Below are 13,649 nucleotides of genomic sequence, written 5' to 3'. Positions count from 1 at the left end.
TAATCCAAAGCACCTTTTACATTTATTACATGTTGTATGACCAATCAAATAATTCATACTTTTTTATTATTGGTTGAATTTATGTATTAAATGCTATTTTTTTCAAAAGTAAAAGTTTTTTTAATATTCATACTTTTAATTAAAACTATTTACAAATAAAAACAGAGGGAGTAATAAATATGGTCAGTTATAAATATAGTGCGGGATTGGTTATACATATTTTGGTTACAAATATTATTAGTTATAAATATGGCAAGTGAATTAATTATGGATCAATAACTTTTTTAAAATGATAGGTTATAAATATAGCAAATGAATTAATTTAAAAAAATCCAAATTAGGTAATGACACTCTCTTATAAATAACTTCAAAAGCTATGGGCAGAATCCTAGTAGGGATTCTACTTTAATAGTATAGATATCCTGGTTGGTAAGAGTACAATAAGTGGTTGACTTGGTTTATTGGTTTAATATTAGTCTAATATCATAAATTTTTAATACCTTGATGGTTACTAACGAAAAGGCCATATTTCTATGAGGAAAATTTTGATAATTTATAAAAGACAGATTGTACAAGAAGTGTGTTTCCAACACCAGCGCCATGGCAGATCTCTGATCTTCAGTTCATTTCTCCCTTGAGATAAGTATTATTTATCATGTTTGATATAGATTCATAGTCAATTAAAATTTGATTATGCCAATTCATCTATGTCATCTGATTTTTATTCTAGTCAATATATAGAGATGACTAATCATGTGATAAAAAGTTAATGATTGAGAAAAATAATATAGTAGTATTATTTATTTCTTAATATAATAAATATAAGATAATTCATAGTTCTATATTAGTATATTTTATTACCATTTTATATGTGGGTTTTAAGTTTAAGGCTTGATCTTAAAAGATCTATTAGTTTTGAAAAACAATCCAAAGAAAGGTAAGATCACCAAAATGTGATTACATAAAGCTCATTACGTATTATGCATCTAAAGATTACAAGACCTAAAGTCCATAACTATATCTCAACTATTTTGGATGTTAATTTTAAAAGTAAAAATTTCTCGAAGAAATTTTTAATGATGCTATATATATTGGAAAACATATATTTTACACAAGTAATGTTATAACAGACACATATTACGAAAAAGAAATTAAAGAAGTTTATACTTGTATCTTGTCTCTTTGAGATTCAGAAAAAACGATGAGCAATTGATGTAAGGTGAAGACCAAAGAGTTTCTTTCAGAACTCATATTCTCATTTGAAGTTGAGAAAATAAAGATGGTAATAAAGAAAAATTCTGATTTAATTACCTAAAGATGAAAAAAGTTATTGTGAGTACAATACAAGGTAGTAAAAGCTTATAGAATGTTTAATAAGAGGATATATATGAATGCTTCGGAAGAGGTACATAATATTATTGTACCTCAAAATGCAATTTAAAATCCTTATTGCATTATATTCTTATAAGTCTCAAAAGTTAGAAGGATCTGAAAAAGAATACACGATCCATGTAGGATATGTGTTGATTCAAAAATGAGATTCATTCGAGATTGATAAACCCGTAGTAGTATCATCTTGAGGGAAAGAGTTAAATAATCTCACATTTCATATTAAGTGAAACATCTAGAAGATTATGTTTTACTAAGCTGAGATTGATGAATCCTTCATAAAGTAAATCCATATAAATCAGAGACACTAAGCGAAAGAAATGTTAAATTCATTTTAAATCAGAAATATTTCTCAAATATTATAGTCGAGAAAGTGCCTACATTTTTTTAATGTATTGTACTACACAATGATTATAAAATGGAGATAAATGAAATAGTAAACCATAAGTTTACCAAAAGTCTAATGTTTGGAAAATCGGTTATGCCATCCCGGTTTAGTAATGATGCGATAGATAATCATATGGACATTCATTGAAGAACCAAAAGATTCTCACGAATGATTTGCTATATGCTGCTTACTTACAAGGCAATGCAAGAATATGGTTTTCACTAGTCAAATAGATTTGGATTCTATTTATACAAGGAGCTGTTTGTGGGCTTGATCATCCACCATATGCATCAACAAGAAGGTCGTATGTATCCTTGTCATAGATCCGCAACATGATGTTTGCAATACTGGTGAAATCACAAGCCTTTGATGATTATTTTATGCATGTATGGATACATGATGAACATCGTGTAGCTAATGTTCATATTTAAGATGCATCACCATTGATTCGCATAATGCCAAAGAGTAATTAAGAACTCTCCCCATCAAATTGGTTTTGGGTGAGGAACCAAATATCCACATCTAGAAATTTGGATAAGTTGTAGTTGTCCCACCGCACCGCTAAAAACAGCAACTCAAAAAGAACAGCCGTCCTTACCGGTGAAGCCTACTGTCTGACTCAATAAAAGCGGTCCTTCGCCTTAGTAAACTAGCTTTCTAAGCCCGAGTGTAGAAGAAGGTTATGAATATGTTGAATATGATCTCCACTGATGATAAAATCTTGAAGATTTTATAAAATTTATTTAAAGATTCATAGTTAGTTTATCCAACATTAGGAGGAGAAAATAAACAAATGTAGAATGAATGAGTTGAATGAATTATCATTGATCCTCGGATTAAAGAGCGTAAATAGAAGTCCAAAATGAATGTATGGAGATAATTCTATTAGCATATGAGTTGCCAGACACTTTTACTAACCCTAAGAAAGTGATTAAGTCACAAGTACCAGCTGTAAATGTTTTCAGTTAAAATGGATGTTCCATAAGGACAATAACAAACTGCTAATGAGTCTAAAGAGCATATGAAGCGTGATAGACCTATCGGTTCCAAATGTAATAATCCTTGGAAAAGAAAAGGAGCATGAATGAGAATGACATAATCAAGGGATGAAATATTAAGGATCTCGAGAAGAGATAGAAAACATGACAAGAAAGAAATTCAAGTACCTGAGAATAAAGAAATCTCAAATAGCTATGTCATTTCTGGAAAAATATGGAACCAATATCAAATCGACGTCGTGAATAGATATGCATGCAATGTAGCAGTTGATGAGAATGAGGATCATGAACCATCTATTTAAAAGTGTACATAAAGGAAATGATAGGCCAAAACGGAAACAAGCAATAGATGAAGGATTAAATCTCTTGGAAAAGAGAAAAGTATTCGGACCGATAGTCCGTACACCTAATGGTGCAAAACCAGTGGCACACAAATGGATATTTATATGAAAGAATGAATGAGATGATAAAAAGTTGTGAGACGCAAAAGAGTAGTTTCACAAGAGTTCTCACAAAGACCTGAAATTTTTATAAGAAACACATCATCAAGTGGTGGAAGCATCAACTTTCAAGTTTTTAGTCTGGCAAGAATTGAAAGTCACTGGAAATGACAATTATGTCAATGATCCAAAAGAATATAAACCGCAAGAAACAGTAAACCCCATAAGGATTTGGACTACAAGAAGCAGTAAATGCTAGTTCTCGAGAACATTACCGCTCGAGTGTATTGAACATATAAAGAAAATAATTATTGGTCATGAAATACCATGATATTGAAAATATACTGATTTATTTCATGATTGAAAAATGTGATTTTGTATGACAAGAAGAATGGTCATACTAGTAAAATTTATAAGAAGAGGGAAAATAACTCGTATGTACAAGTATGTATAGAAGGTTTAAAAGATTGTCTATAAAAGGAAATTTGGACATGGAGTCCAAATAGAGCAAGGTGTTACCTTTTGTGTGAAATAAATGATATGGACAAGAAGTCCAACGGTCGAAGAGATTATATGACAATCAAATGTGTTTTATTTACTAAGAATATGCTTATATAAATTCATAAAAGAAAGATAAGTAGGATAAGAATACATCTCCCCAAGATGATGCTTCTAGGGGGAAAATATGATAATATGCGTGGTTGTACTCTTTTTCCTTATCATTGGTTTTCTCCCAATGAGATTTCTATGTTAAAGTTTTAATGATGCAACAAAGAACACACAAATGATAGATATCTTATAGAGGAATGTTATCACTTAAGTGATAAATATCTATCAATCTTCTAATGTATTTTCGACATTTAGAAAAGTAGAAGAGACTGATCAATATCAAGCATACTTGATGAAGAATCAAGGCATGAACACATTCCATTCGCAAAATAGAAACGAAGGTCGAAAGTTTGCCAATCAAAAGAGACCTTATAAATGGAATTAAAATATGAATTTTGTGTCCAGAGAAAGATTGTTGAATCTAATTTCATCTACAATTTGAATCAAATCATTCCCGATGATAAAACTTTAGATATGGCTGTTTTCGTGGGACATGTACAAGCTGTCTCAAAATACCTAATTTTGACTGATATCCCAAATATCACTCGAGATTCCAATCTTACCAGAGCTAGACCGGTGCCTAAAGTTATGGATGTTAGCTTCGATTTCCAAGTGGTTTGAAGTCATTTTATCCTAAGGTCATCAAGATATTCAAACTTCAGTGATGAGTGTCAAATCTGCCAAAAAGGTGAACCGGTCCAAGTCCAAGAGTAAGGAGTTAATTCATCAAATTGGCTTATGTCATATCAGATATCTCAAGTGATGTTCTCATCAGGGGGAGTAGATGTGCACTGACTATTTTTTCCTTAACTATGGTTTTTCCCACTGGGTTTTCCTGGTAAGATTTTTAATAAGACAACATCTTATGCACTTTAGGAAATATGTTTGTATAATGGACATCTAAAGGGGAATGTTATGAACTATTATGTGGATGACCATATAGACTCATAAGTCCATGTTCTAAAGGTTCTAAATCCTATAAGAATAACAACAAAAAATTTCCTCTCTCTTGATTCACAACAAACACCACAATATCGAAAAACAAGATTCAAACTCAGCAGAGTCGGCTCTGAGATTTTGAGGTTATAGACGATTTAAGAAGGATTTAAATAATTTGGAGTCTAAAATAATTTTTTTACAAATTTAAAGTCCTATTTATATATATATATTTTCAAAAATTTTGGGAGCTTGAAACGAATGTTTCATCCGGCTTAGTCTAGGATCAACCCTGGAACTCAAAATAAAAAATCAGAATTATGTTTCCTAACCATTTGATAATAATCATTTTTAAGGATGTGGCCCTAATTTTTTTTGTAAAATAATTGGTCGCAGGCTTCACGAGCTTTACAGAAGGGACGGCCATGTCACTGACTCACTCGTCCAAACAAATATTTAATTTTTATGTTGTTCTCAGAAAATAAAACCTTGTTGGGTGTTGACAAAAAAAATTGTTGCATTCTTGTAGTAAATCAGTCTTTGATGTGTTATGTCGTACACCGACCGGGTTAATAAGTTGGGTCGGATCGGGTCGGATCGGTTCGGGTCAGATTTATTTAATTTAATCAGGTTTAAATTTTATTAAATTACAGAACACAATATTTGTCCAACTTTAATCGGGTTCAAGTCTTACTAAATACTTTGAATCTCCAATTCGATTTTCACTGGCCACCAAGAGATTTACAAATGTTGGCATCGCTGGGATCCACGGATTAGTTAGTTGACTTTGGTTGCCGGACACTGTGGTTAATTAAAAAAAAGAACAAATATCGGATTTAAGTTTTACTAAATCTTGAAGCAAAAAAGAATAAGAACGGTAGGTGCTCCGCGGTACAGAGGAAAAAGAACATACCAACAAGGTTTCCACACATTTAGGATATCTTTGGGTTATTTTTCGTATATCAGGTATAACTGATCGGGATTAGCTATCCAGAATGTTCATAACAAAAGTGTTCCAAGTTTTTATATTTTTGGTTATGTTTCGGTGCGGGGTTGGAATGTGGGCAAAATGCCTATGCCTAGTCACTTTGAAAATTTTTATATAAGGAGAGAAAGGCTTTACATGCCCACGGATATTGAAATTGGCCCAACGGATACAAATAGGAAAATAAACTTTTTTGTTCAAAAAAAAAAAAAAAAAAGGAAAATAAACTTTTTGTTTGGTTAGCCTTCGCATAATCGGTAATGTTATTGGTATAACCAGCTAACCACACAACCTTATTAACAAGAAGAGAAAACAAAAAAAGGCAACATTTTCTTATTCTTTTTTTTGTTTTCGCTTAAATTTGGAACGTTTTCTTCTTGCAGACGCCATTTGTGATATCAATGGGAATTACGTTTATTTGTACAGAGAACGTATTTTGCAAGAGATCTCATGCAAGTTAACGTGGCTCGAAGGATTCTCCGACTGTACAACCTCTTTAACCATCTCCTCAATTTCTATTGCCTCTTGCCCCATTTTCTCCACACAAAACCCTAATGCACTCAAACTCAACACAACCTGACTCTTATCCACTTTAACCTCTTCTCTTTCTTCTTCCGCACGGAACATACCATCCGCAACTCCTCTGCAATGCTGGAGATACGTATTTAGAATCTTTTCTGGCTCGCTCTCGGGGCTTGAGAAACTAGGGTTTGGTGTCTTCCCCAACTCAATGTCCCATGAGCTGTTATCGTTCTTTACAAGCGCCTTTTCGAATGCGTCAAGTGATTTGAGAAGAGTAATTTCCTCAAAAGATTTGGCTAAAAGACCTATGCTTTGTGTTAGACTCTTGAGATCTTGGTCTACGTCTCTAAGAATCTCCTTGCACTGTGGTGAATTTCCTTTTCCTTGTTCCTCAAGAAACCCTATCGCGTGACTGCTGAACTGCAATAGATCAGCCATTATACACAATGATTTGAAGAGCTTTTCGTAGCGAGAAGCGTTAAAAGGCGAAAACCAGAAACTCGGCTCCGCTTGTGCCTCTTCTGTACACTTCTTGAGCGCAGTCAAATGACTTCTCAGCTTCTTTTGACTCTCCACGATCTCAGCTTTACTCGGTTTAGCTCCAAACAAGCTTGCCCACTCGTACAAAGCATGAAAGCTTCTAGATAGCTCGAGTTTCGCCACATTAGCGGCTCGCGTGGGCTGCAAGACAAGCTCCACCATGATCGAACAAGACAACCCGATGAAAGTCTCGACGATTCTGTCGATCGCAAAGTCGCTTGGCTCTCCAAAATTTTTCCTCCCAAGAATCAAAACGGCTCCTATCGCCGCGGAGATTCCTCCGGCTTGTCCGTACATACGGCTCTTGCTCAAGAAGGTGGAGAAGATAAACCACGGAAGCAAAGAAAGAAACCTAACCGTCAAAAACCTCTGAAACACAAAACAGCCCATCACTCCGTACACGGTCCCTATCACTGTCCCTTGTGCCTTCACGTTCGCCACTTTAAACGTCGCCTCTCTTGCTGCCGCAAAGCTGATCGCTACCGGTAAACCAGCCCAATACCCGTTGGGCTTACTATACAGTGACCCTAGAAAAATCGCTAAACCTAACGAAAGCGATAACTTTATCGCCGGCATAACCTTCTTGCTGTCCCAATCACTGACCCAAGACCTACTCTTGGATTTGACTGAGCCCTTGTTCTCCTCCGGTTTAGCCGTTGAGATGGTTTCTAGGAGCCTGAGGCAGAACAAGAAGAAGTAAAAGGGCAATTCTTGAGATGTTTCCGGGATTTCTTGAAGTGTTTGGAGGCATTCATCGGGCTTCTCTAGATCGGTTTCTGGAGTCACCGACGGTTGAGGGATGTTGTTTACTCGTTTGATTGAGAGAATCACACGTTCTTGCATGTTCTTGATACCATCTTTGACTTCTCCCGCAAGTAAACTCGAAGGTATAGGAGATTTGCTTGCTAATACCATTTCCATTCCTCTCAGAGCGATCTCCATGCTTTGCAGTTTCTCTCCTTTGTTATCGTTCACATTTTGCCATCTCCATATCTTAAATGGAAGCCTCTCCCATCTCATGCTTGGCTATATATATAAAAACATTCGAATATTAGATATTATCCATCTACATTTATACTCAAATTAATTATGAGAAAAACAGAAATATGAGAATTGGTTAATTACTTGGTAGCGTTTGATGGTTTGATAAAGCTTGGAGGACATACGAGACAATTCTCGAGCTTGTGAGACAGAAGCCATTGCGGAGGTTGCATCCTCGGCGCAAAAAGCTTTCATGTACAACTTCACTCGCGTCGTTACATTTTGACCAATCTCTTTGGAGCTTTGTTTCACCTGCCCGTATGTATATTTAAAGTAAATTGATTTTGGTAATATCAGAGAGAATCCTATACCATACACAAGAGGGTTGATTCAGTACTATAACACAAAGCATTTTACTATTAATGATGAGAAAATGTTTTGTTATAATTTCATGGTCTATTATATTAGTTGATTAATATTGTAAAATGGAGCCATATTTGTTTGTGATGCGACAGTGATGCGACACAGCTTGTGCGCAATATTGGGAAGAATTAATTAGGACAAAGTTTTAGGCGGTGGTTTATGACATAAGAAAGATATAAACTAATGTGGTACGGAATAAAGTTAGGAACACACTTTAAAAACCAACGTCAACATGTTTTGTGACTGTATAACCAAAGTCCACTTATTAATCTATTATGCTTATTGATTACTTTCTTCTTTTGTTTTATCAGTTTATTTCGAACACGTATACAGATCTACAAGATATTTAAACTCTTAACAATTTTTTTTTTCTTTCCTTTGAAGCAATCCGCTACTTATAATATGGGAAAATTTATGTACCATTTTCTCACAGTCGTGAATGATCGAAATATAGTTAGTTTGAAGCAAATTGTGTAGATAAAAAAATGTTATCCTCCACTTTCTTAATTAAGAAAAAAAGAAGATGTTATTCCCATGCAAGATATTAAATTGTACATTAGATCTCGGTTCTTTATTTACATACGTTTTATTTGTATCTTATATACTGTATATTAAACATATTATTAGTGTTTGAAACAATCGAGACCATAGTCTTACTACTACGTATAAAGATAAATCTGTGCATTTAAACGTAAATAAGAACAGTTCAAAGTGTTTATATATGTATGTATTGAGGGAGAGAGGAGGTGGTACCTCGCAAGTAGCCAAGCGAGGAAATGGAACAAGAAGTGCAAGAACGCATGCTATAACACCAAGCGCGGTGCTAGCTGCGACTCTAAGTGGGTGCATGACTGGCTCAGTCTCAGCTCCATTTATATAACCAATAACATAAATAAGAACAATCTGGCCAAGAGCGATCCGCTTAGCCACCAAATGTGTCAAATTATTTGGTAGCACCACCAAGAACGCTGCTAAAGCCGCGGCTAAAGCAGTAGTTCCGGCCGTGAGCCGAGCTGGTCCTATAAGCCTTAGTGTAATGATAGCCGGTGCAACGCTCTGACATGTGGCGTAAAGGGCTAGCCAGCAGCCACGTAGTGTGTCGCCTAGCGTGGCGTCCGTAATGATGAGAATGACCGTGACGTAAGAAAACGCCGGGAATGCCACAAAACGGAGGATCCACTCGGGTCCGTAGAGCGTAGCCGCACCAACGATTGTGCAAGCTAGAGCTGTGCGGAATGCCGAGGCTAGGGACGTGTGCCACATGGCTCGGCCTCTCTCAGTCATTTGCATTCTTTATAGAGAGAAACCCAAGAAAAATTATAAGGAAATAAAAGCTTAGGCTTGGGAGCTAATCGTTTTTGTTTGGTACGAATCTAATGTGTTGAGGTGTAACAATTAGAAATTAGGAGAATATGGAATAATTGAGAGGGAAGTGTGTGTCTGTGTGACGATGAAGGGGCTTATAAAGATGTATCTTTTTGATGAGTGGGTCAGTGCTCTCTTAGAGGACGTGGAAGTACACCAAATGGGTTCCACGTGCGTGAAAATTAATGGATTATTATGTAATGAAAAATCAAATTTTATCTTTAATCGATTAATTTCATTTGAATAGATAGTGGCCATATATTATTAATCATATTTTGTACCTGTTAATGTGTCTTTGCCTTTACCAGTCTTTACGGCTCGGAAATATTAGAGGAACAAGATATAATACTATTCGACACAAATCGGTCTTAAATCACGTTTTCAACAAAAAGTGAAATGAATTTTGTTCTCGTATCTAATCAGGATTTAGAGTTTTAAAAAATGGAGTTCTGATAATAATTTGGTTTATGGTTGCATGGCCCTTTGGATTCAACGGGAGCTAGATGATCTAATCTTTACTTGTGTAAAGAGTTAGTGGTAGAAAAACGGCAAGGTAAGAAATAGCTGCTGTAGAGAATGATGGTGCACTAAAATAATGATTATAACTAATGATATTTTGGTTTGAGTGATATAACATAATACAATTTTAGGAAAATTTTAGAAGAAACATTTAAATATTTATAAGAAATTTTTTCTTGGGACACAAATATTTAGTAGAAAGTAATATATAAAACCTTTTTGATAAAAACCATTTCAATTTAAAATCAAGTAACCATACAGTTATGACTATTAAGTCATAGTTTCTGAGAAACAATAGATATAGAGATAAGCAGGAGCTAAAGAGAAAGAGAAGAAGACAATATCTTCACGCCTTTTTCTACCACGTCCTCCCACCGTTGTCTATTTATCTTGAATTTTTATGTTGGTTTTAGAGGGTTTCTACTAGAGACCTCGGGTCAGTCTTCTACCATCAAAATTTCAACTTTTTTTTTTATCTTTGTTAAGATTTCATATTGATAGCAGGTAAATATCTTTTTACATCAACAACTCATACAAATGTCAAAGAATTAGCAAAAAAAAAAACTCACACAAATGTTCTATAGAAATTGCAGCAAAAATGTGATTGGAGACTAATGATCGTACGTAAAGAAGAAAGATCCTACCTACAAATATTTTGTCAAATGACTTAACACTACAATTCTTTACTACCATGAAATAAGATCAAACTTCAAAAATAACTGGAAAGATAGAAACTATAGACCTGGCTCTATCTACTACGAAAGAGGCAAGGACAGATCGGCTGAAAAAAGGATCGGTCTTGGCCTAACCTATATAAATGAAACATGTTATGAATTCAATTTCTCGAGAGTTCCCATGCAAACATGAGGAAAACACCAAAATCCTAATTCTTGGGTTCAGAAAAGTGGATTATGTTTCGTCTTTGATAATATCAAACAACTTTTTCTGTAGTACACAGAAAACATTTTAACATATTATATTTGCATGTATTCAAAATTTGATAACTCGTACGCGTGTGTAATAATTTTACTATGAGTATATATACATTCGTAGGTATGTAACCATTTGACTAAATTACATCATCTGTCGGCTGTCGCACGTGTGTACATATGCAAATATATACTATTTTTCTCCTAAGTTAATGTACTTTTTTTTTTTGTAACTTAAAATAAAACTTTTATTGACTAACCTTGCTATATGCTATTTATGTCCCATCGAGTTTTGACGACACCATTTCAAAATTCTGTTTCCCTTAAAGCGAAAGTAAGCGTCGAACCTAATACATTCCTAAGTTAATGTACTTCCATTTTGTTTAAAACGTTATCTTACGTTAACTGTGCCGAACAAGAGAAAATAATAATTCTTCACGTAAGGTATCCGCCGTTTACACATGTTCTCATTAAAACTATAACGCCCGAGAAAGATGGTCAATGGCGTAAAAAGCAAATTGAGATTCAATCCGTACCGCTGTTATTGCATACAGTTTTTAACATGTTTTCACACTAAGTTTCAGACACACTTTTAATAAAGGAGTATTTGTACGCTCTATGCAAATTACATGTTTTTCTTTTTAATCTCTTTGTTGTTACGCATTTAGTTTACAGCTGTTATCTCTTCGCCATATACTAAACTAAACTCTATAGCAACTAGCAACCCTAATAGCATGATTAACCCCGGTCTATTATCCGGAGTTCTTAACTCATGATTTGGCTTTTTTTTTTTTACATTTTTCAGCTAAGAAACGGTTGTTAAATCTCTTATTTAAGAGACGGTTTTTAGCTTTTCTTAGTTAAATTCTAAGAAAAGTTAAAAACCGTCTCTTAGCCGAAACTAAGAACCCAGTTAAGAGACTGAGGTTAATCATGGTCTAAGATGATGCCACTCGTTTAAGTTACTCTTTGGCTTATAGTCTTTTAGGTATTTTAGCCACTTTTTCTCTAGCTAGTACGAAATTTATAACGCCCCGACCGCCCACAGCTAATGGGCCACCCATGCCCGTTCTCTCGGTCCGTGGGTTCCATACCGTCTGATGGACAGTGCATTAATTTTTCCAAGGTTCGAAATCATGTTTATTGACTCTACAATCACTACATGACATTTTATGTGCTTTGGCCTCACTCACATGGTATCGCGCATCACTTTCCGATAGGTCACCCATCCTTCCACTACTCCAACTCAAGCACGCTTAAATCTGGAGTTCTAAATAGATGTGTGACGAAAAAAGTAAGTCAATTTTAGTGACATAGGTAGTCAAATCAATTCTCCTAAGTCTTTCCATATATCACATTTCAGGATGTTACAATTCACCCCCTCTCAAAGAACGCAACATCCTCGTTGCGTCCCATGAGAGACGCCTCTCGGATCAGAACCGAGATGGCTAAGTAGATCTGATATCATTTATAAAGTCCTGACTGCCCATGGCTAATGGCCCATCCACGTCCGTTCTCGGCCCGTGGGTCCATCCCGTCTGAAGGGCGGTGCGTTATTTTTTCCAAGGCCCCGACCGTCCACGGCTAACGGGCTATCCACGCCCGCTCTCTCGGCCCGTGGGCCCCATCCCGTCTGACGGGTGGTGTGTTAATTTTTTTAAAGCTCGAAAGTCATGTTTACTGACCATGCAATCACCACCCAACATTTCTCTGTGCTTTGGCCTCACTCGCATAGGATCGCGAATCACTTTCTGATACGTCACCCATCCTTTCGTTACTCCAGTCCAAACACGCTTAACTCTGAAGTTTTAAACGGATGTGTGAAAAAAAAAAAAAATCAATTTTGATGATATATGTAGCCAAATCAATTTTTTTAAAGTTTTTTATATATCACAATTCGAAATGTTACAAAATTTTTAGACTATCTTCAACGGATAAACTAGAATAATTATACTCCGTCAGTAGCATAATTTAAAATCAACATTTTGAGTTACTAAGCGGCGAAAAGTAACCGCAAATAGAGCCGATTACTCAGTAAACGCGTGCATGAACATGAGCTTAGCCGCCCACAAATCTCTTTGTCCATTAAAGTTAAATAATGTAGATCTCACCATCATCTTCTACGTTTACTCCTCTAATTTATTATCATTACTTTTTAATGCTACATATTAATACTACGTCTACACTATATAACCAAGCTTAACTTTTTATCATGCGGCTGAAATCACGTCGAGGAGAAAGCCATCCTAACATTGTTATTAATTAATTAATAATAGGGATTAGTGGATTACAATAGAAGAGTAAGAACATCAAAGTTGGATGGTGTCTGATCGTTTCACCGACATTTTTAACATTTAATTTTATCTACGTATTCGTATCCTCACTCATTCCTATCTGAAAGCATTCATATTCTAATTTTTTTTTCGGATAAAACAGAAAACTCGAACAATATATAATAATTAATTAATTAATATATTTATATGTACCTGATGTCACTGATTATAGAATTCAGAAATTCCAAAACCCTTTCCTCTGTTTACAAAGTGGATTTCCTCTAGATTTCCGCTTACAAAGTGGTCCTAATTATATTGAAATTTACTTAAAGATATTTTTTGTTCCTTCGGA

At 35.0% G+C, this 13,649-nt stretch overlaps 1 protein-coding gene across 1 annotated transcript; it reads right to left on the bottom strand.

Annotated features, from left to right (window-relative positions):
- Positions 1 to 6,143: 6,143 nt before the first annotated feature.
- On the bottom strand, positions 6,144 to 10,225 carry LOC106433234. Its single transcript, XM_048754500.1, has 3 exons — positions 8,965 to 10,225; positions 7,933 to 8,100; positions 6,144 to 7,833 (listed from the first exon to the last, which is right to left on the bottom strand). Exons 1-3 carry the CDS (start codon positions 9,499 to 9,501, stop codon positions 6,160 to 6,162), a joined length of 2,379 nt encoding a protein of 792 aa, XP_048610457.1. The 5' UTR covers positions 9,502 to 10,225; the 3' UTR covers positions 6,144 to 6,159.
- Positions 10,226 to 13,649: the final 3,424 nt, after the last annotated feature.

The sequence above is a fragment of the Brassica napus genome, chromosome C4 (genome assembly GCF_020379485.1).
Source record: "Brassica napus cultivar Da-Ae chromosome C4, Da-Ae, whole genome shotgun sequence".
Classification (NCBI taxonomy): domain Eukaryota; kingdom Viridiplantae; phylum Streptophyta; class Magnoliopsida; order Brassicales; family Brassicaceae; genus Brassica; species Brassica napus.
Note: the sequence above shows the minus strand (reverse complement) of the source record. Positions and strands in the feature narration are given on the sequence as shown.